Source organism: Camarhynchus parvulus, chromosome 8 (assembly GCF_901933205.1).
Source record: "Camarhynchus parvulus chromosome 8, STF_HiC, whole genome shotgun sequence".
Taxonomy (NCBI): Eukaryota; Metazoa; Chordata; class Aves; order Passeriformes; family Thraupidae; genus Camarhynchus; species Camarhynchus parvulus.
The window spans coordinates 20,363,579-20,386,730 of NC_044578.1; the positions used below are offsets into that span (position 1 = coordinate 20,363,579).

A 23,152-nucleotide genomic window follows, 5' to 3' on the forward strand; every position below is an offset into this window, starting at 1 on the left:
TGCAGCCTGTCAGATAATTCATATTCTGTCACAGCATGCATTTAACTTATTACATGATTATTTAAATATGAGCTTTTTAGGGGTGGATTTTTTCATGTGTTACAAATGTTAGAAGCTGGGGCATTTGATCAAAATCATCATGCAGATTGAGTTGCCAAAGAAAATCAGACTTGAAATTGTAAACTTGGAACTTAATATTAACATTTGCTTTTGGAAGATTGGATTTACTGTTCAGCAAGAAAAGAGGAAAAGACATATACCATCTAATTCTTCTAAAATCTTTTTTCAAAAAAATACACCCTGCACTTCATTCTAGACAGATTAAATACATATAAATGCAATGGTGTCCCCAGTGAAGGTTAGTGATCTTTTACACGTTTGTACACAGATGTATCCAATACCTACACATTGAACTTGTGCCTAGGGGGCAACCCAAAAAAAAAAAAGAAACAGAAATGCAGAATCAAGGTGCCCTGCTTTCCAGTTCTCCATTGCAACTGCCTGTGTGGCAGCCATAGAAGACCCACATATCTATTTTTCTATCTTTTTACCAATAGCAGTTTTAATGCTGTTAGCTGGTCAGACTACAATACCTGTCCCCCTCTGCACAGGTGCTGTATATACTATGGTTTGGTGCCAGGGCTGGTACTAGTAAGCACACTGCTATACTTGGAGCTGAAGGGAAGTAAAATATACAAAGAATTTATAGGAAAGGATAAAGTTCTGCTGAAGCTGAGCATTGTTGTCCTCAGGGAACAGTCATCTGTCCCTGGTCTCTATACACAAAGTACTGCTTTCAGAGTTCCTATTTTACATGGTTGTTATGCAGACTAAAGAAATTGTGTGTGTGTACAGGGGTTTGGATGCAAGAGGAACAGACTCTCCTTCAAATGGCTGCAAATTTAAATCCAAAATAATTCTCTTTACATTAATCCAGAATCCAACTTCTGCAACTCATGGCAAAGTATGGTTTACAGATGTAAGACAAGCAAGGCAAGAATGCAAACAAAATTACAGCATTTTCAGACCTGATCCTCAGATGAGGCAAAACACTAGTTCTGCTTGCCTCAGGGGAAGCATGCTGGTGACTTACAGGTGTAATGCCATCCTGATATCCTTTTAAAACTGGGGTCTTTTAAACCTGAGAAACAACAATGCAAATGTGCTTATTAATGCGTTCCTTCCAAAATATACAATTCACAGCATACTCATTCAGATACCAGGACACACAGAAAGTTGCTCACCAAAGTACGAATACCATGGAATGTTATTATTTTTTAATGAGATGCTAGATTTGAAGGAGAAAAGGAAGGTTGATCTCTTTCTGTGGGGAGAATATATTTTAGTCAGAGTAAACATGTCAGAACACAAACACTGTATATGAACAGAAATGATTAAGTGAGGCACCTCTCCTCTATGAAGAGCACAGAGGAGATGAAAACATAAGATGCTCTGAGAGAGTTATACAGATCTGCATAATTCCTGTAGCATCTCTAGGTTGGAGACCATGCCTTAATTGTCTTCTTTTAGCACTGCTGCCTACAAAGGGTGTGGGAAATTGTGGAAATGGAAGAACCTGCAGAAGCAATAGACTAGAGGGGTACTGGGAAGAGCTCAAGGACTTTATCTCAGTGTCTCTGTGCTGGAAGGCCTCTGTGAACAGGATGGGGTTGTGAATTGGGTAATACCTGTGTGTGGAGAAACCAAAGAAAATAACAGGTAAATAAAACCAAGCAGAGAGTGAGGCTCAAAAGAGGGGACTAGCTTGCATAGTTACCATGTTATTGAGAGGCACCAGGCTTCTGACAGACTGCAGCTCTTCAGGAGATTTACTCTGATAACCTGGTGATCAGGAATTTCTTTCTCCAAAGCAAAAAGAAATGGTTCAGTAGCAACATTTATACACCTGACCTTTAACAGAACAATTTTTCCCCAACAAGGGGAGGGATTGGAGCAGAGAGGTTGTTCTCCTCTTGATCTTGCCCAGGTGTCAGCTTCAAAGCTGCTATTTCATGGCTGTCCAAACTGCTCTAATTGCAAGTGCTGCAATCCCTCTTCTCCCAATTCCCCACTATTTAGTCCCACACCCCTAGCAATCTCTCAGGCAGTTGTTTGACCTTTCACTGAATGATTTCAGATCTAACTCAGCAGGACACTAACCAAAAAAGAATAGTTTTTTTGCTATGTTAGTTCTGTGATATGAATCATCCACTGGTTGAACAAGCAGGAGCACCCTGGGAGAGCATAACCCACTCAGCTGGGGAGGGAGGGAAGCCTGGCAGCCAGTCAGGCTGGGCTGCCATGCAACCATGGCACATCGCTTCCCATCACTAGACCATTCTACACTCTAGGAACTTGCCAGTATTTTTACCTGACAAAGCCACAGAATTTCAGAAGGATGAGCCAGTGGATAATTAGGGAAATGTCTTAAAAATGTTACTCTTAAAAAAAACCCCAACATTCTGTACTCTCCTAAAATAGTTTAAAAATCCACTAACCTAGAGAAAAACCAACAACCCTCGAATATTCTCTTGTACTGAAGCAGAATCAAAACTTTTCAGACAGCAAAACTTGGATTCTGCATGAAGAGACAAATCAGACAGTGGTGATGGATGTGAGCAGAGTGCATTTCCAAAACAGCCCAATTCAAAGAGAGTGAATACAATTTGTAGCATCTTGTGTATTTTTAGTGCTATATAAGGCGGGAGTTCTGAACAACTAAATATCAGGAAATTCATGAAAACTTAAGCAAGTAATGTTATTGTTTTTCTTCAGTCAGAGGATTTTAAAATGGTTAATATTTGATAGCACAATGATAAATATTTTAATAGAGTATATTGCAGTCAGTTAGGAATAGATCAAAAAGATACAAAGTAAGCCCCACTAGATAAACTTTTATTAGGTACATGAAATAGAACATAAAGCTTGATAGCAATTACTACTTAATCTATTCACATTTGGAAGCGTATTGAAGGGGAAACTTATAACTCAGTTGTTATGAATTATTAAATGTTCATTTGAACAGTGATGAGCAGGACTTCTTTTCCTCTGAAAAATCTGTCACGCTTTCCTTTTAAGCCTGCTCAGTGGCCATAGATTCTGTGTAATTTGCCTGCTCACTGCCTTTTTATGAGGACAGAATAAAGAGATCAATAGCAGCACAGACACACCCAGATGGGGCATTTTTATGAAGGGGCCTTAAAAGGACCATTTAGTAGTAAGTAAAGTAATCTCCATCCTACTTAACTGCAGATAAAAATCACTGACCTAAGGCAAATAAAGATAGCCAAGGCTTCCTATCTTGGCACTGGTGCAACTGATGGCACTGCTCACCAGCACATGCTGATTATCATTATCAACTGGCTTCAGCAGTTGTTGTTTTAACTTCCTTTACACATGTGCAGACCCAACAGTATGGAAACCAAAGTTTGCTTTAGAAGGAGTTGATGGGTTTTAACTTGCAAAGTGCTGACAGCCTCCACTAACAGAAGTTAAGCTTCCCCAATGCTATTAAAGTTAAAAAATGCCTTTTAATTACATATTAATAAATGGATGTCATGGAAGTAGGTATACTATGATTTTGTCCACCTGTAAGTTTAAATTTTTAAATACTAGCTTGAACTTTTGATGGATTTCAGAGTTACTTCAGGTACAGGGGCACACCTAATGTTAAGGTGTGTTTCTGCTCTGAATTTAAACATGCTAAATGGATGTAATCCTAAAGTAATCAGGTTTTCTAATGTCAGATTTGTACTTCTGTAGAGCTGACTATTGTAGTATCTAACAGCAAAGGAATTCAAGACCTTTTTTACATACTACTACTATTTGACATACTTGTTCAAAATATTTTAGATGTCTTGATTACCTGATAGTGTTTGTTATAAGTAATCTGTACAGGTGAGGTTAAAAAAAATCAGACTGAAGGTTTAACGAAATTTAGTCAAACTAAGGGTGTTATTATTTAGTATCAATAAATTGAGTGCTTCAGCAAAGAATTTCTGAATCTAATCAAGACTTTTCAAGATCTGAGCTCTTAACTAAAACATTTAACAGAAGTACCTTTTTGCATTTTCCCAGTTCCCATTTAACCCTATTTTCTGACCATTTTACCTGGTTCATTTTAGAGCTAGTCTTCAAAACCTTTCACTCCTGTGAGTCGTGTTTATCTTCATGCTTGCATGCTTGTACGCAATGGAACACCTCACAATAGAAACTAAAGGTGTTCTGAGCTGGACCAGTGCCCTCTGTGTGACACTTGCAGGCTGTATGAGCTTCAGGCAGCAGAGGCATCCAGCTGCTGGAAGGTGCAGCTTACAGATTTTCTCAGTCAAAGAATTCATCAGTATCTTCACATTTAATTGGTCTCAGTGAGTCTCTCAGCCACTCATTTGCCTAATAACTTCTTGAGGCATTCATATTTTTGTTATCCAAATGTTCTGGGTACAAGTTCACAACAACAACAGTAATTAAATATCTTTGTTTAACTGGTTGGTTATTCCTTCTTGGTTCCTGAGAGGAAGAATAAATGAATAATCATTTCCAATTCACCTTTTCCATAACATCTGTGATTTTAAAGACATATATTTTATTTTTCTTCAATCTGTCTTCCCTTTCTTACACTGAAGAAACATAATCTATTTAATCTCTTCTTTTATATGGCCTGCTTATAGCTGTGACAGCTTTTCATTCTACCTTTTATGGTAGTACTACATATATATACATCTTTTCAATATCCAGACTTCATGCAGTGTTCAAGAGATGGGCACATCATGAAGCTATGTAGTGACATTGTGGTGTTTCCACTTCACTCTTTTTCCTGTCTTGAAAAATTCAATAATCTATTTGCCTTTCTGACTGATGAAGAGCATTAAGTCAAAATCTTCAATAAAACACCCTGAAAAACTCTTAGGGTGCCTTTTCTAAATGGTAAAGCCAAGTATCTGTGGGAATACTTTACTTTTGAACACTTAATTTCTGTCACCCACACCTTAGAAATTCTTCTGAAGGTCTTTATAGCCACAATATATTTGTAGTCTAAGCAAATTTATTACACCATGCTTCGTTCCATTTTCTAGCAGAATTCTATATGTCTGAGTCCTCATAAGACTGATTAGTAGTTCCTGCCATCTATTCTTAGGCTGCTTCTTGTTATTCAAGCTTTAATTATTCCATAAAGAAAAAAGTAAATTAAAAGGAAAAAACAAAAATCCTTGCTGAGGCATCTTGGAAAATGCTTTTTGTAGAGTAAGATACATTGTCAACCCCATCTTTTGCATCCATATACTTATCTGATTACTTAAAAAAATCCTTTACTATGTTTGTACATTATTATTTCTCTCTTTCATATTCATCATGTTCACTCATCTAACTGTTAATTCTGTTCTTCATCACAATTTCTATTAACTTGCCTGCTGCAGAAGTTCTGATTTCCAGTCTCTAGTTCCTCTCCATTTCCATGAAAATCTTTATAAAAATCACACCTGCCACAGGTCGTTTTTTGTAGTTAATCAAGCCCATCCTGAAAATGAGAAAAATTAAATCAGAAAAATCACAGGTAGCAGTGAAAATGTTATTTCTGCATTTTTTTAAAAATTCTCAGCAGTAATATTTGCTTCTGGTGGTCTGGTGCAACAGACTTCCATTTTTAAATAATGGTTTGTATAAACTTTCAGACACACCTCCAGAACATGCCCCCATCACCACAGGCAGGAGTCTGGTAACCTCCCAAAGCTCTTCCAGTGTTAATAGATTTTTCCCTTCCCTACCTTACAAAACACTTATTTGCCCTACAGCCTTTCTAGAAGGCCTGGCTTCTCTTATGTTTAAAAAAAATATTAATGGCTAATTTTTATGACTTTACTAAATTTCTCAATCATTTCTGGCCTACCGTGGTACTTTAACCTGTTCTTACAGCTCAGTTGTGAGAATGTGTACTCTTTTTTCCTCCATTTCATCATAACTGCACTGTTTTTCTTTACCCTTTGTAAATGTATTTTCTTATAGAGTTTTTTCATCTGCTGCTAACAATGTAATTTTTATAAGAATTTTTTTTAAATAGGTTTGGGGGTTTTTTGATACTCACTTTACTCTGCATCTCAAATACAACCAGCTCACCAAACCACCTGCAAACATTCTGCCCCTTTAGCTTTTCCTCACATTTCTCTCTAATAAGTGTTTGCATGATCATCTTCTCCCAGATCCATACACCTGAGACATGGACCAGCCCTTCCAGCTATTTCAAATTTCTCTTCAGGTTAAGCATGCAAGGAAAGATTTTGACAAGGGACATGGATATGATAAAATCAGGAACAAAAGCTTGATCTCATAAATGTCAGTCCGGCTTTTTGTCAGATCTTTGACTACCAGCTTTTATAGCACAAATTCACTGTGAAAGTGAATAGAGCTTTACAGGATTTACAGTATAAATTTAGAGGGGACTCATAGCCCATACAAAAGTACCATGATGTTCAGTAAAATATTAACAGCATTGCTCTTTCAATTTCTCCCAACACTACATAATTTTGAGATATGGTTTTGGTGATTATGGCCTGTTCTTCTCTAATGTTGGACTGCAGTCAATGGTAAAATCATTTAAAACTACTTCTGGTAGAATCCAAGCTCCTTATAATTACCTTAGCTTCTAAAGTGAATAATTAAATTGTTAATACAATTGTTACCTGTAATCATCAGGTGAGAAGTGACAGTGCTGGAAGTTTAAAGATGTTACAGAGAAGGGGGAAGAGTTTGATCACAATTCAGTTGTTGGCAATTAATTTCTATAGAAGACTACTTGTATCTGAAATCAACTTGAAATAATTATATTAAAGGGACTGTGTTCATTAACATCACTGATGTCAATAGGCAGCTGAGGTTCAGGATGATTAAAGTGTTATACCCAAAATTTAGTTGCATTTTTATAACTACATCTTGGATAGGTACTTCTTGATATGCCTTTTTTTCTTCTTGCCAATGACTTGGCTGTCTTTTTGTTCTGATGGACATGGAAAGCCACGTAGTAACAGCTGCACTGATGCCACTGGCTGAATCTAGAGCCAGTATTTTGATTTGCACTTGTCTGTAGATCAGTTTACTCCATTTCTAGAGACTGAGTGGAATAGTTTTCCAAATCTTTCACACTTTTTAGATATTTATCTGTATTTTCCAGATCTACAAATCTCTCTGTGGATAACCCAAAACATTGTTCCAGCTCATGGAACCAGCATCTAACTAACCTCTGTTTTAACTCTTTTTCCTGCTTAAATTTGAAACCTTTTCCAGTAGACCCAAGGATCTATTCTTGCCCTTTGAAACCTCTAGGTTATAAGGAGTTCAGCCATAATCTCTGTGGAGGAGGAATTCTCCCTTTAATAGGTGTTTAGGTGAGCCTTAAGAAGCAGCACCAAGCAGCTACAGATCAGAGGCACAGAAGAGCTAAAATAAAGAGCTGCTAGGTTTGTTCCCACATGCACTAACCCAGTCCCCAAATACACTGACAAGTGCAGGAAGAACAAACTCCAGTGTCCTCAGTACAGAATAGCAGTCCATGGGAGACAGTTCAGTAGGGTCTTCTGTTCATGAGATGCTGCACCACTGAGCTCTGAATGGTACACATACTTTAAATGGGAATTCAACTTGCTGTTTAAGCCAAAGGATCCTTGAAATAGGACTCTTACCTTGAAGAATTTAGAATTTCATTTCCAAGGAGTATGAACAGTTTCATCACATGCAGCTGAAAGAGCTGTAGCTGCATTTTGATCATGAGGCAATAAGCAGTGACTAGCATCTAAGGCAGACAAATTACTCTCACAAAATTCAAAAACCTAACTTACTTCCTACTGATTTCAGGAACAGGAGAATCCCACAATGAGATTTAAACTGGGGCTTGCTAGTGCAAGGAAATTCATCTTGAAGGCAAGCATAGCATCCTTAAATCAGCTCCATTATGTTGACATTATGCAGCAAAGCACAGCTCTCTGCAAGGAGGCTTCCACTCTCAGAAAGAGCATCCTATTCCACATATCTTAGAGACAGATTACAGCAGCATACTGCAACATACTGCAACATAAACATCTCAAAAATTGAGCTGGATGCTTTGAAATGCTTCCAATTACCTTTGCACACGTGCCCTTTGGTACACAACTGGGGAGAAATATGAAAGGTGACATGTACACTGCATAACTTCTGCAAAGGTATGAAAATTTGGGTCAAGATTTACACCACCAGCCAAAATAAAGCCATATCCTGCAATAATTTTTCTGCAATGACCTGAGAGCTTTGCTAGTTCATGCTAAACCATTACTGATGTAAAACAAAGTGCAAAGACACTTTGAGAAGTGTACTCCAGTTATCTTTTATTCAGTGGCAACATGACAACTTAGTGATGATGCTGCAGCCCACGCTGCACTGCACCATTAGAAGGACCCTGAGTGTTTTGCAAATACAAAACATTGAGCCAGCTAAGATATGTTGAGCACCTCCCTCACCTACTCCTACCCACCCTGGCTTTAACCCAAACCCCTCTCCAAAACTGTTCCAGTTCCAACTACTTCCCTTCAGCACTCCTCCTGCTGTTTTAGCTAAACAGCTACTCGTTTTGTAGCTTCTGGCAGTCTCCAGAAATCCAGCATCCCACTCAGATCTGCCATGTTACCACTTCAGAAATGCTGTCTCACAGCAGAAAACCTTTGCCTTTCACACTCCTGTCATACCCTCACTACACTCTGGGCTGTGTTTGAAACCTGAGCAGGCACTGTGTGCTGGCTGGCCCTGCTTGCCTTGGGGTTCCATGGAGCAGGAGGCGGCTCCATTGCTGTTTGCCCCTCACAAGGCTCCAAGGCCTATAAAAATTCATCCTACCTGGAATGACAGCCTCTCCTTGCCCTCCACTAGCACATGCAGCCAGCAGCACAGGTGTGTTGCAAATCCCCTCTTGCCATAGGAGTCAATGTCAAGGAATACAGAGTTCTCAGGGAGCTGGGATCTGAACGGCCAGATTTCCATTGCCATCACTGCTGGAAGAGAAGGACAAACATGATAGGAGCTGTGAGATCTCATATGTAATGTAGAGGGTTCTCTGGGGCAGATGACAGGACTGGACCCAATGAGATAAACTTGCCAGGAAATACAGATTAATCACCATCCCAGTTCTGTTGTGCAGAAATTTGTCTCCTTTTTCACTGAGAGTTTTAAAAGAAATATACTCAGACACGATGTTTTAAAAGTGCATTCTAAAAGTCCATTTTCATAAAAATTGAGCAGGTTTTGTGTGACCCCTCTTTTTCCAAGCCAGAGGTTTGTGACATTGCTGTACACACAGACTCTCAGGAACGGGAGAAAATGATTGAGGCCTTCATTTCTCAGCCTTAAATGCAGGTGGAAGGCTTTTTAAGTAACACAACTACTTCTTTCCATCATTAGATTTAAAGCTATTGATACAATATATCTTTAGAAATATCTAGCACACTATCTACAGTAATTTATTAGATCACAATTAATGGAGATATCCTTGGTATTTTTCAACTCTTGGCATGACTCGACAAATTAACATTGGAGAAAATAATTTTAAACAAAATAAGGAAAGCACTTTGAAGTGAAATCACATTTGGAAGTTATCTATTCCTCAAGGATCCCAGATTATTCCAGTCTTCATTAGTAATTAAATTTTAACACCTTCGTGCATCACAATTGATAAACAGAAATATAAGTATATTAATCAGCATGCCAAAAGTAATGCTAACACCATATAAAGCTCACAGGGAAACAGCTCTTGCTCATGAGAATAAAACTCTGGTCTTTTTAATATCCTGAATTATCTCAACACTTTGTCATCGTAAGCAATATCAACATCCATGTTTAGAGACATTATCTTTAGTTGGTATGCTGATAGAAAGAACTTTTCAGACACTATCCCAAACAAACCATGCTATGTACTCTCTAAGACAGGTCTGTGTTTATTCAGATCTTTTTCTACATTATAGAAAAACTTTAAAGTTGATTTTAACAGATCAATATAATTCTGTTGCTGTTGAAACAACTTATTAGTGGTAGCCTGCATATCAATATTGTGAAAAATCTGTAGGTTGCCTGTATGCCTGCTTCAGCTCTATTGGCTGGTGTATAATAATGACATCTTTCAGACATTTTTGTTGAAGTGTGTGATAAGTCAGTTTTTTAAATGTTTTCAGGTAAAAAAACACTGTCTAAGACTGTGACATTGGTTACACCTGGTAAAATACTGCAGAAAAACTGGTGTGCCTGAAGAAGATTGCAAAGAAAGGAGCTGTTATCTGGGGTTTCCCATCTAATGGTTGCTCTGTCATGAAGATAAATGCACAGTGATAACCCCAAGCAAGTCTGTGTGCAGCAATAAATATTGTTGATGAAAACTAGCATGAAGCAACTAATAGCTTTAATTATTTGATACATTAATTTATTCATTCTTATTTTTGCAGAGTGCTATATGCCAGCTGTTTGAATCATCTTATTGGTATTCTGATGAAAAGAGTGGAAAAGTAAAGCATTGCACCAATTAAAATCCCTCTCACAACAGAGCACGTTATCATCTGGTATATCTCAGACAGGAATTAGGATATAAAAATCTGCCTGTTGAATTCATTTTTTAATTTTAATGTCATACAAAAATAGACAATAACAGGTAATATTTTTATAGGTCAGATGAAGCAGAGTGGATAAAAGATTTGCATATCTTTACTGTGTACCTTATGTATGAATATGAAGCAGCTGAAGTTCTGATAGGTGAGATTAGAAGGAGATACAATACACAACATTGGTATTTGAGATTGTCAGAGTATTTAATCATCTTATGCAATCACATATGACAATTGGACAAGATTGCATAGTCCTTTTTTAAACTGCACAGTTTAGAAACCTTTTTAAAGCTGACTGTCAGCAAACTCCCCTGGAAACAATAATCAACTCTGCTGTTGCATTTATCTAATCAGCAGTGCAACGTAATAAATAGAGCAGGAATTCACAGGACCTGCATCATTCCCTTCTTTTGTTTGCACAGGCAACTCATTGGACTTACCTTGGCATCAACTTCCCCATTGTTCATTTGCAATAAGAAGTTTGACTCTGAATAGCTTTGACACCTATAGGGAAGTGGTTTTATCCCCATTCTAAAGCTGGCTCAGCAAAAGCACTCTGCAGCATTTCATTCACACTCAAAACAATAAATCAATGTAGATTCATTCAGAAAGATCTCCTGATTCACAGCATTGTTACTTGAACAAAAAACCCCATCCCTCACTTCAAACATGTTGTAGGAATTATGCAAATGTTTTACCTTTGCCTTCTAACTGATGTTCAATAAATTCAGAATGTTCATCTCCTGAGAGATTCTGCACCATTAACTTTGCACACTCTTGTGGTCTCCTGTAGGAGAACACTGTCCTGATATCTTAAACCTTTCTTTTGGCAAATGGACACAGAAGGAATATATAATGACATGCAAATACAAGCTTGGGTTTACCTTTCCTTGTGGTCACTGTAAAAGAGTTGATAACACTTCCGTTTAGTTACATACCCATCCCACTTTAATACCCTTGATAATTACTACAGTGCATTAAAGATTGTTGGTGTTTCCATTACAAATGCTGGTTTTATGTAGTTTAGAAGTTGATCATAACAGATTTCCAGTAGTTTTTTTACCAATTGTTCCAAAGCTTCCATGCAATTGGCTTTCAGCCAAAGTAGTGAGAAGAAAGTTTGCAACTTACAAATTATTTTAGATCACAAATAAATTTAGGATAGTAGTAATTATTAATAGAAGCCACCAACAACACATTGTGTCACTCTCTTTTACCCCTTCCCTAAAAAAATTTAGGAAAATGCTTACTAAAATGATTCTAATGCCCTAAACCATTGGGGAAGTATTTTCAGTTGTGATTATCTTGCCTGGTTTTGCTGCCAAATACAGTAACAAGTGTTTGGGGCTATTTAATGGATTTTCAAAGCCTTCAGTGTAGTGTTCACTGGGAAGAATAGCCAAAAGAGAAACTATTTTCTCTGCAAACAAAGACAAATTCTTTGCATTCTTTTGTGCCCATAACACTATTCCAAATCAAACACCTTAGCAGCCAAGGATGCAGGAACATTCAGCCTTTTATATAATTCATAATCATGTATCTGAATTGCTGACCTTCGCAAGATCCTGCTTTGGTTTGTTTTCCAGACTTTCTCCTGTGGTTTTGTGCTCTGTAAAAGCAATACTTGTTGCAGGTCTGTTTCATAAGTCTTGGGAAAATCAAGTTCCAAGAAAATCCTGTTGTTGCACATGAAGCAGAAAATGCTGCTGTGCAGGCAAGGCCACCCTGCCAGCCCTTTGGACAGGACTGAAGTGGCCATAGATGTCTCAGGAGCAGCAGCAGCTGGGCGCTCCCAAACGAGCCAGGAGCAGGACAGGAGGGGTGAGGGACAGCAGGACAGGAGTTTCCCTGCACACAATCCCCCAGGCCAAGGGAGCAGAGCAGCTCCAGTGCCAGCCACGGGGTCAGGCACAGCCTGCAGGGCTCAGCTGGAGCAGGGAAGCTCTGCCTCAGGTGGGAAGCTGCAGCAGGCAGAGGCTGCCAGCAGAGCAGGGCCCAGGAACCCCTGGCAGCACTGCTCTCCAGTTAGAGCTCCCCAGTTACAGCTCCCAGAGCCCCTGGCAGCACTGCTCCCCAGTTACAGCTCCCAGAGCCCCTGGCAGCACTGCTCCCCAGTTACAGCTCCCAGAGCCCCTGGCAGCACTGCTCCCCAGTTACAGCTCCCAGAGCCCCGCACCGCTCCAGTTACCTCAGGCCCCAACTGCTCCCCAGTTACAGCTCCCAGAGCCCCTGGCAGCACTGCTCCCCAGTTACAGCTCCCAGAGCCCCTGGACACACCTGCCAGCTCCATGTTCACCTCTGAAATGACTTTGGAAAGCTAATGGCAGTAGCTGCTCATATTTAGAGAACCAAATTCCATCCCCCAATTCATAGGGCCTTTTGATGATTTCATCTTTTGCATCCGAGCACTTTTTGTGCTTAACCAGTTTTACTGATAGTGGCTGCATCTAAACACTGCCCTTACTGTTTGCAATAGAAAAAAATAAACAAACCAACAACAGCTCTGGAGTTATAACTGCTTCTTTTCCTAGTTAAGGGAAGAGAAGACAGGTCATGTAAGAATGTTCATTTTTCTCCAGGCAGAGAGGAATAATGGCACTGCAGCTTACAGCTTTGTAAGTGAAATATGAATGATAGGGGCATGTAGTCCCTTCTGAGCAACTAAAGCTGATATGTAGTTTATTGCTCTCCTGAGATTACCCTAAAGTATGATCAGGGTCATACCAATTCAGTGGTGCTCCTTTATAAGCAAAGCAATAAAAAGAATAGGGAAATTTTTCTTCCCCCACTTTGGGAATCATCCTCTTTTGTACAAGTATGAAACTGGAACCATCAAAATGGGAAAATTGAAAGGTTAAATCATTCATTTCCTGAAACCAAGGAAGATTGAAAGGTATTAGTTCAACTATAATTCTTAGGTAACTAAATCTGGATTTGTTTTCATCCATCTTAATACACAATCATGTGTAGTTTTACCAAAGCTACTATGGCTATCATGTATGAGTATCAATTCCAAAATTCAGTTTTTCCTCGTGTCCTTGTGACAGGGTAGATGTATTTCTTCTCATTATTTTTTATTAATTAAACCCAAGGATTTTAGATTAAGAATAGAGATGAAAAATGAGAAAGCACAGACACAACCTGTGAAAAACAGTAACTTTCTACCTCTGCTATCCTCATACCATGGTTAAAAACCCCCACATATTCTGTACAGGATTTTGCACTTTCAGTGGCGAGAGATAATCAACTAAGCTTACCCATGTGGATGCTAGGATAAATTACTGCCTATTTGCAGGAGAGAGGAATCACCATCCATTCTCTGGCTGTGTGCTGGGCAGACCTCTGAGTAATAGCTACATGTTCTTGTAGAAACTCTGAAGACTTTGCCTGCAATTTTATTAGAACTGGCTTGGCTTTGAACTGCCTGTTGTGCAGAAAAAAACAGAAATTATATGTAGGCAAACAATCTAAAAATTCTACTGGAATTTTGAGTGAACACAGTATCTCCATTACTCCCCTATTCATTTACTCTCTGATAACTTAATAAAAGTGGTTTGATAAAAAATCAAGTGTCATTTCAATTGTGCTTCTAACAGGCATTTCTAAGACAAGTCAAGATGGAGATGTCTGCCTTTAGAAACGACTCTCACTTGGTCAATGTTTATTTCCTTGTATTGCTGGCAGTATAATTAATTACAACATTGTTTCAACTTTGCACCAGAGATCTTTGTATTAATGTTTGTCATTTTGTGACCATAATTTTGACACAGTAAGATATGCTTTAGGCTTGTACTTGTCTGCAGTGATTTATTTTGTCTTAGCTTAAGAATGTGCTTTGGTAGATAAGTGCAAAGCAGCTTTATTTTCATGCTATCAAAGCATCTACCTTGTCTTGATAGTATTCTAAGATAGTTTTACTACTACAGCAAATGTTGAATTAGTGTCACTTCCAAACAAAGAAATTATTATGAATATCTCATTTATAAGAACAGTAGCTGTTTTTCATATCAGGTATGTTTGTGGATTCAAAGCACTGAAGAAGTCTGATCAACACTGACACATATTCACAGTAGTAAAACATTTTAAAGCTGTTTGGCTGTAATGTAAACGGTAACAATAAATTAAATTCTAAACATTAAATAAAATAAGTAAAATGAGTACTTCTAATTGGAAGACAGGCAGGGGAAGACATCTCAGTGACAAAGCCTTCACCTCAGTTATTACTCACTGGTTATTCAACTTTTATACTTAAGCTATAAAAACCTGAAGTATTGTCATCTGCTGTGCAACACGAACTGTAACAGCAGCAGCTGTAACCTTTCAGGAGAAGCCTGACTACTGTTTTCCCCATGCCCTTACATCCTCTTACCTGACATCTGTGCTGCATGGGTGAGATCTCATGAGTCAGTGGAATTCCACATAGAGATCTTCAACACACAGCAAGTACATATTGTATTATTATACACAATTATATATTGTATTTTCAGGATTTTTTCCCAAACACTGAAGGTATTCATTGCTGACCGTGGCAATTTGAAATATTTTGATTGCAGTCACTTATGTTCAACTGGAACATGCAACTGGGTACAACTGGAAAGAATTTCACACCTTTGCATTCAAATGAGACTAAGTCTTGCATTCCCCAATTCCATTTCTTCCTATTTGACAAATTGTGGGGGAAATGTTGCTAATACGGTCACAGCTGCAGAGGTTTTCTAGCTATATATGTATGTGCAGATGCTCACATTCTTATTAGGCATACACACAAGCTTCATTCACTGCAATTTCTTTTCTATTTTGAGATTGTTTTTACCATTTATTGATTAAATGATCACAGATTTAGAGAATAATGCATGTTAGTTACAGGCTCCTCGTAGTATTCACAGGAACTAATTCTGCATTTGACAAGAAATCGCTTGTGCTTGGCCTGGATTTACTGTACTTATTTATGCAGTGAGATGAAACCTCCCAATTTTTTCATGGCATTTCAATGTGCTGTTCAGTGTCTATATATAGACAGCCACTGCATATGTTGGAGCTACCTATAAACATCATTACTGAAAACATGGGTTTCACTATACAGGGTTTTTACTCACTTATGCACAGACAGAATATTCTGTCAGCATGTGTGCTGAAATCTTCCTCATTCATGAGTTCAAGTAATATTCTTTACTAAATAGGAAGTACCAAGGCAACAAATGCATTAGAGAAAAAAACAGCCAAGAATAATTTCTTCAGCCATGAGACCTGCATGCTCTCAAAATTATGAACAATGGATGGAATCCAAGGTCAAAAATTCGGTGGTGCCAGTAACAAAAACCACTGACAAACAGTATGGAAAATTCACTGCAGCAGAAGTCAGGGCAAAGCTTGCATCAGTGCTTTAGAAAAGACAAATATGTTGTGTAATATATTCAGAGCTGTCAACCCAGCAACCTGTCCAGGGACTGTGATACTCATGATCTGGGAGACAAAAAGGAGGAAAGTGAAGGGATGGTTTTAAAAAGAGAGAGAGGGAGAGAGAAGTCTGTAACAAATGATGTGACAAAAGGTGCACACTGAAGGAAAATAGTGATAGAAGCGAGCGTAGAAAACATTGTTTGAAATTTAAGTCTTAAGAATTCAAGAAAGCAAGCAAGGACCTATCATAAAAATTTTTCTTTCTGTGACTTTGTCATTAATGATCTTTATTTGTTCCCACAAAGAATATTTCATCATAAATCCTGATTTTGATGCAGAAAGAGAATACCATCTATCCCAGCTCAAAAAATGTGTCAATAGCCTGTCCCACCTGAACAAGATGCTACTGTAGGCAAGCTGTACAAAAACTAAGGTAGCACAAAGAAAGGTAGAAATTATTTTCTTCCCTCTTGGATGGCCTTTGGGAAAGAGAGAAGTGTAGAAGAAACTGTATTTAAGCTCTGTAGCATCTTGTTGTTCTGTCTGGGCAGCAGGCAGAACCTAAAGCCCTGGGCAGCAGGCAGACCTACGGCCCTGGGCATGTGCTCTGCAGCTGCCCAGACACAGCAACAGAAGGTCCTTAAGCCAAGAGCACAAGGCTGTGCCTGAGGTGCCCCTCCAGACTGAAGAGAGCAATCCCTGCATTTCTTCTTCTCTGTCTCTGTTGTTGCCTCAGAACTACAATCAGCCAGAGCTGTCTAACTCTTTTCTTTCAAGAAGCTGCAAAGATATTAAAGTTGAGTTTTGGAGAGACTTGGGAATTTTCATGTATTATTCAGATTTGAACATTTAAGAGGAAAGTAGTAATTTGTCAAACAGATGTGTTACTCACAATATTTCATTTAATACCCAATATAAATTCTATGAAACACTAGCACATTTATGACAGGCAAAGACTATCCCTTGAGCTGGCTCAAAGATGGGTATTTTTCCCTTGTTTTCCTTTTTTATTCCATTGCCAAATTCATTAACATTGCAATTAAAGATCACGAATAGTTTGTGACATATGGCAAGGCATGTTGTGCCTTCTTTGTGAAGTCTTTTAAGGATCCTATAACTGGACCATAGTTAGATTGCAAATTGGTGAATTATGAGAATAATTTTAAAACAATTTTCTTTAGTTTACTTTAAATATTTCACTTCATGCAGTAGCACAGATCTGGAGGCTATGCTCAGAAGCAGATTGTGCTCAGAAACATCCCTCAAAAAGGCCTGCAAAGCTCTCCAAAACAAATGAGATTCCTGTTTTGGTTTTTAAGTGACCAGTTTGGTGTTCTGGCTTCTAAGTAAGGAGGATCTGCCAGCAAACCCACAGCTAGTTGAGCCACACAGGTCTTAATAGTCTTCAACGTGATGATTTCAGAATTAGGTCTTTTACTTGTGTCACTTCTCCATGTTTCATTCTTTGGTCAGAACTTGGTATCTGATGCCATTCAGATAATCATTAGTCAATAATAAAGTTTTGAAAGTAATCATGACCATATTTTCAGAAAGGTGAAAATGGTATTAGAGTGGGTCAGAATAAAATTAAAGCAAAATTGGCAAAAAATAATGGGATTTCATAACATTTCCAGATATTTTTTTCTATAACTTTCAGCTCACAGTTGCTATCTGCATGATACATATATGTGCATACATGTCTGTGTGCAAGAGAAAGAGTTAAAAGCACAAAATTAGGAAAGCTGTGACAATACAAGATCATACCTGCATTCCTGTGGGGAAGCATTTAAAACATTCATATAAGAATAATGATGAAGTTTTTGATCCATCCCTTCTTTAAGCACATTTCAAAAACTTCCTAATGAGAAAGAAATGGTCTGATTTAGAAATCAGCATCTATAACACTGTATCCAGAATTTTGTAGATGGCAGAATTTTGTGTCAGGCAGAACAGCCAGCATAGAGCAAAACACCTCTTCAGCCACCTGTAACTATAGACCAGATCTGGGCTAAGGACCTCTTCAAATAACAGGCTACAGTCTGCAAAATAAATTTTGCAGGAAAGATATTTGTTTTATAATACATTTTAAAAAATACCGTTTACTTAATACTTGAGAAAATTTGGATAAATTATTCCAGGCAAAATGTGAAGTGAAACATCTCCTTTGCTGGTTAAGAAGTGGCATTTAATGAACTGTTGACTCCCACTGAGTTTGTCAAGGCAAACAAGGGTCTGTATTGATGGGGCAGATACTTCACAATTTTCACTGCCTGAACTGTAGGAAGCATCCCAGCAGTGAGTAGTCCAGAACGTGCAGATCCAGTAGCTGTACCATCAGATAAAGAACTTTGATTCTGCATATTGAGATGACTAAATATATATGATTTAAATAATAAAGTCAACTTCAAAGATACATAGCCTCAGCTATGAGAGATATAATGCAAATATTGACTGTATTAAAATGCAGTTAATTTTTTCTGCCTGTTACCATGGTATTTTCTGGGTTGTTAAACTCATCACATTTATTTGGTGGGGACTTACTGTTTCTTACACATTTTTTCTAATGTATGAGTAGAACACTGAAATTCAAACATAGAATCATCAACAAAATGTGTTGTTGTACCTTACTATTCAATTTTTTCCATTGCAATTCAGAAACTGGACAACAATAATAAATCCATAGCTCTTAGTAAGAACCTTTGACTGATAAAGGACTCAGTAAAAAAATGATTTACTGGTCCCTCTTAATGGCATCTACAAGTTGCCAACATACTGCATTATTTGGCCCACTTGGGTGCAGAACATCCAAAAGCAGCTATTGGAGAGACCTTCTAGGGTGAGAAAATTGTTTTTCTGAAAGAAAGCCAGGACAGATAAGATTACCAGTGAGGTTAGTGGTGCACAAAATTGTACAGATTTATGTAGAACTACACCACTTACGAACCTGAACTATTTAATTTGTAATTCTCATTATATTTGGACTGCTTTTAAAAATAATTAAATTAATATTTGCAAAACTGTACTTCTTTGTAGCAATAAACAGTAATGTTTAAGATAAAATTAACAATACTTTCTCTATTCTGAATTATTTTGAGTATTTTAGGCTAAAGTATACATAAATATCACATGATGTTGAGTCTGCTTCTTACTCAAATAATCTTTTCCCTAATTCTCCAAGTTAAAACTTTTACTGTTACCTTCTACCTATATCATAGGTGCAAGTTCTTTACTAAAATTGCTTCTGTGAAAGGCAGGGTTGTAATCCAACACATATCATACTAGTGATATCATCTGAAATAAAACACAGATTGACACATTTAATTAGTGTGTTGCTCGTACCTCTGCATTTTCACCCATGAAATATTTGACTTGAGATTAAGCAATACAAAGTAAAGCTGTCAGCTTTTCAAATACTATAGTATTATGCATGTCTAAAAGTTTTGCCTGTATTATTGTCTCTTAACTCCCTTGTCAAATCTGATTTCTGAAGTTATTACCAGGCTACAATATCTAAGATATCTAAGATAGCTTCAAGATGCCATGTACCAAAGTAGCAAATCTAATTAGGATGAAATATTTGATCTATAATGGAAATAACATTATCTTTTATTTCCACATGTCTGTCCCATATAATCCCCATCCAACAGCATGCTGAATTTCCTGCCTGTGCTTGTCTTATCTTTTTTGCACAATTTTTTCAGATCATTAATACATGCAGTTCTCGATTATAAAACCTTCCTTCTCATGCAGATCTTTTTACTTCAGCAAAGCCACATTGCATTTTTAACCACTGTTCATGGTTTCCAAAAGCTCTAGATACATTGCCCCTTTCAAATAACACACACCACCTACAGTTCCAGTTCAGTAATAACGACGCAGACATTAGCACAAGGCACGTATTAAAATTCTTATTATTTCATTATTAAATACTCCTTCATATAAAATTAATCAATACTGTAGTCAGTGGTGTTAAGTGAATCCGATGGTTTTCCAAGAATACAGCCTTAAGGGAAAAAAAAAAAAAAACCTAGTATTTGAAAAAGCAGAAAAAGCAGAGCCCGTTATCTTGTGTCTCAGGAAGAGGAGGGAGGTGGAGCCTCGGTTCTGGTTCTGGTGAATTTCTGCTGAAAACCAACTTACACTGGCTCTCTGTTCTGTGCCCCCTTCCCCTGCTGTCTTGCAGCGAACGTGTGTGACAATGAGCTCCTGCACTGCCAGAACGGCGGGACCTGCATCAACAACGTGCGGTGCCAGTGCCCGCCGGCCTACACGGGCATCCTGTGCGAGAAGCTGCGCTGCGAGCGGGAGCCGGGCGGCTGCGGCGGCCGCAGCTCGGCCCCGCGCCGGGCGGGAGCGGGGCCCGGCCCGCGGCTCCTCCTGCCGCCGCTGCTGGCGCTGCTCGCGGCCCGCGCGGCCCGCGGCTGCTGAGGCCGCGCCTGGGGCCTCGCACCCAGACTGTGCACGGCCACGGGCCGCGGGAAACGGGACAGAACCCCGGCGTTCGCCACTGGAATCCCTAAAGGAAAACACAGTCAAAATAACCACGTACAAACTAGGAAGGCCGAACTGAACTAAGCCATATCACTCAGTCACGGACAGGGCTGCGAGCGGACACTGCTCCCCTCTGACTGGAGGCTCGCTGGCAGCCGCCTGTTCTGTCACATCGATCGGCTGCGGGACTGACATGGCTTTGACAGCCCAGACCTCCAACAACATCCGCTACTCCTCTCTGGTGCGCTCCTGTACCTCCGCCCGGTGTGTGGACTGACCGAACCAAGGCATTCTTTGCTGTCAGTGCATTGTGGGTATAAGGAAATCTGTAAAAGCTGCCATATTGGCCTGCTTCAGTCCCCAAATCCTTTCCAACCTGTGCTTTAGTGAACGTTGCTCTGTAACCCTTGTTGGTTGAAAGATTTCTTTGTCTGATGTTAGTGATGCACATGTGTAACAGCCCCCTCAATAAAACTCGAGCCAGTCATATCCTTGTATACCTTAGCAGCACTGCATCAGTAAGATGCTGTGTTCACCTACTGTACAAGAGTGGCTATAGGACAAAAAGTGTATTTATCCTTTTGTATTCAAATGAAGTTATTTTTCTTGAAATAATGTACAATGTAGATTTTTTGTATTATTGCCTATTTGTGTTACCAGACAATTTATTAATGTATTTAATTCTAATCAGGTAAGAGAAAACTATTACTTTTTATTTAGTCCTTTTCTTTTTCCTTTCATTTAATTGTGCAGAGATTTCTCTGTATGGGCAACGTGCTGGCATCAAAGAATATCAGTTTACATATATAACAAGTGTAATAAGATTCCACCAAAGGACATTATAAATGTTTTCTTGTTGCTTTAACACTGGAAGATTTCAAAGAATAAAAATTCCTGCATAAACAGTTCCAGGATGACTTACTGCTCTTTCTTAAGGCCTTTTTAGAAAGCAAACAAAAAAAGTTTATGGTTTTACCATTCAGTATCTGGAGGAAACCCAGATTTAAAAGTGGAAATTACATCACAGCAATCTAATCTCGCTTTAATTTTACTGCTGTTACTTTGTGAACTTAAAACGTTAAGGGCATCATTTGCTCAAGGAAGATTTCATCAAATCTGAACCTCGAAAAAGCTCTGAAAAGTTCACATCTTTGTTCTCTCAATTAATCACATACATTAAATTCCAAAACTAAATTCTAATATCATAGAAGCTGGTCTTTAATTCATACCTTTTTTGTGGACTCTGGCAGTAAGCAGATAGATCTACAGCTGACATTATTTCTCCAAAAGCTTCATTTAAAGATATGTTTATATATGTACTATTCTGCTTAAGAAACTGCAAAAACAGCAGCAATCACAAAAAAAAAACCCACCAAGATTTAACTTTTAATAAAGTCAGATTTAATATTTAGAAAGACTGTCAAAATATACAGCAGCGAGTAGATAAAAAGTGCTGCTCCAGCAAATAAAGTTTGTTTCAAGTATCGCCCAAGGTGTAATAAATTCTTGTTACTGCCTTTTATTAGACCAATTACTGAGTGTGACAGAAAAGAATAGCAAGACTAGAGAGGCAAGCCAAAACCACAGCAGTGTTTCAAAGTCCTGGGAAAAAAAAATTCTAAAGGTAGCAGGACTGTGTGAATTCATTTCCTGGCAATTTTCATCATAATGGTTATAAATATTTTACCAACATAATAGCCTAGTGTAGAAAACAATTAATCAGCAAAAGAAAAACTACTGAGAGAAATAAATTCTACCTGGCTGCCTCTTTCAAATGGTGAACAGCAGAATTTAGGGCACTGCTTTCTTGGAGAACCTCTTTCCGCTGAGGAAGCAAGTTCTGCAGGACAGTATCCAGCCTCCAGAAGTGGGTAGGGAAACCAGGTCTTCATTTCTAAAAAGAAATAGGATTCTAAAAGAATACTATGAGGATGCTGATGACATCAAGCTGCTGCCTCTTCAGGCTGTCACCCTGACCCTCCATCATGTAGCAAGTTTGCTGTTCACACTTGCATGCATTTGTGGGCTAAATAAGGTAAGGCAGAGAGAAATGGAGTGCTCTGCTCGTTGCCAGCCATGCCTACGTGAGATTGCAGGTGTATTTTAGAAGTGTGTTCATGAAAACAGAAAAGTACACTGAGCAGACTCAATGAGGAATATAAATGTTAATACAGGTGACATACAGAGCTGGAGACTACCTAAAACTAAGTGGATTTCTGATATAAGATGGAGAATTGATTTTTTCTTATATTACCACAGACCAATTCAGATTGTGTAATTATTGCAAAAGAAGTGCTTTAATTGTGATTATAAACTCAAGGCTTTGTGAAAGTGCTAAGTGAGCATGTTATGCTCATTTGGTTAGAAAGGATTCTGCCAGCAGTGCTGAAGAGTAATGAATATAAGATCACAATCAACTCAGCTACATTTCAATTTCATATACTTGGGATCTTTTAAACCAGGGCAGAGTATATGGCTTTCCACGTATTTAGATACCATTTTGTGCATTTTATCCTCCTTCACCTGTTAATAAAATTACAATTTTATACAGGAATACATTCAGTGGAAAATCTTCTTATCAACCATGCTTTTCTTCAGCTTCATTATTTTTTCCTCTAAACTCCACAGAACTTTACTAAATGAAAATTTGAGTG

At 38.4% G+C, this 23,152-nt stretch overlaps 1 protein-coding gene across 4 annotated transcripts in view; it reads left to right on the forward strand.

Annotated features, from left to right (window-relative positions):
• Positions 1-21,407, forward strand: part of NTNG1 (netrin G1) — a 148,043-nt gene extending 126,636 nt beyond the window's left edge. For all 4 annotated transcript variants that reach the window (XM_030953903.1, XM_030953900.1, XM_030953902.1 and 1 more), the window contains one exon: positions 20,191-21,407. In XM_030953903.1, coding sequence (XP_030809763.1) covers positions 20,191-20,435 — 245 coding nt within the window. In that variant the 3' untranslated portion in view covers positions 20,436-21,407. The remainder of the gene's footprint in view (positions 1-20,190) is intronic.
• The last annotated feature ends 1,745 nt before the right edge of the window (positions 21,408-23,152 follow it).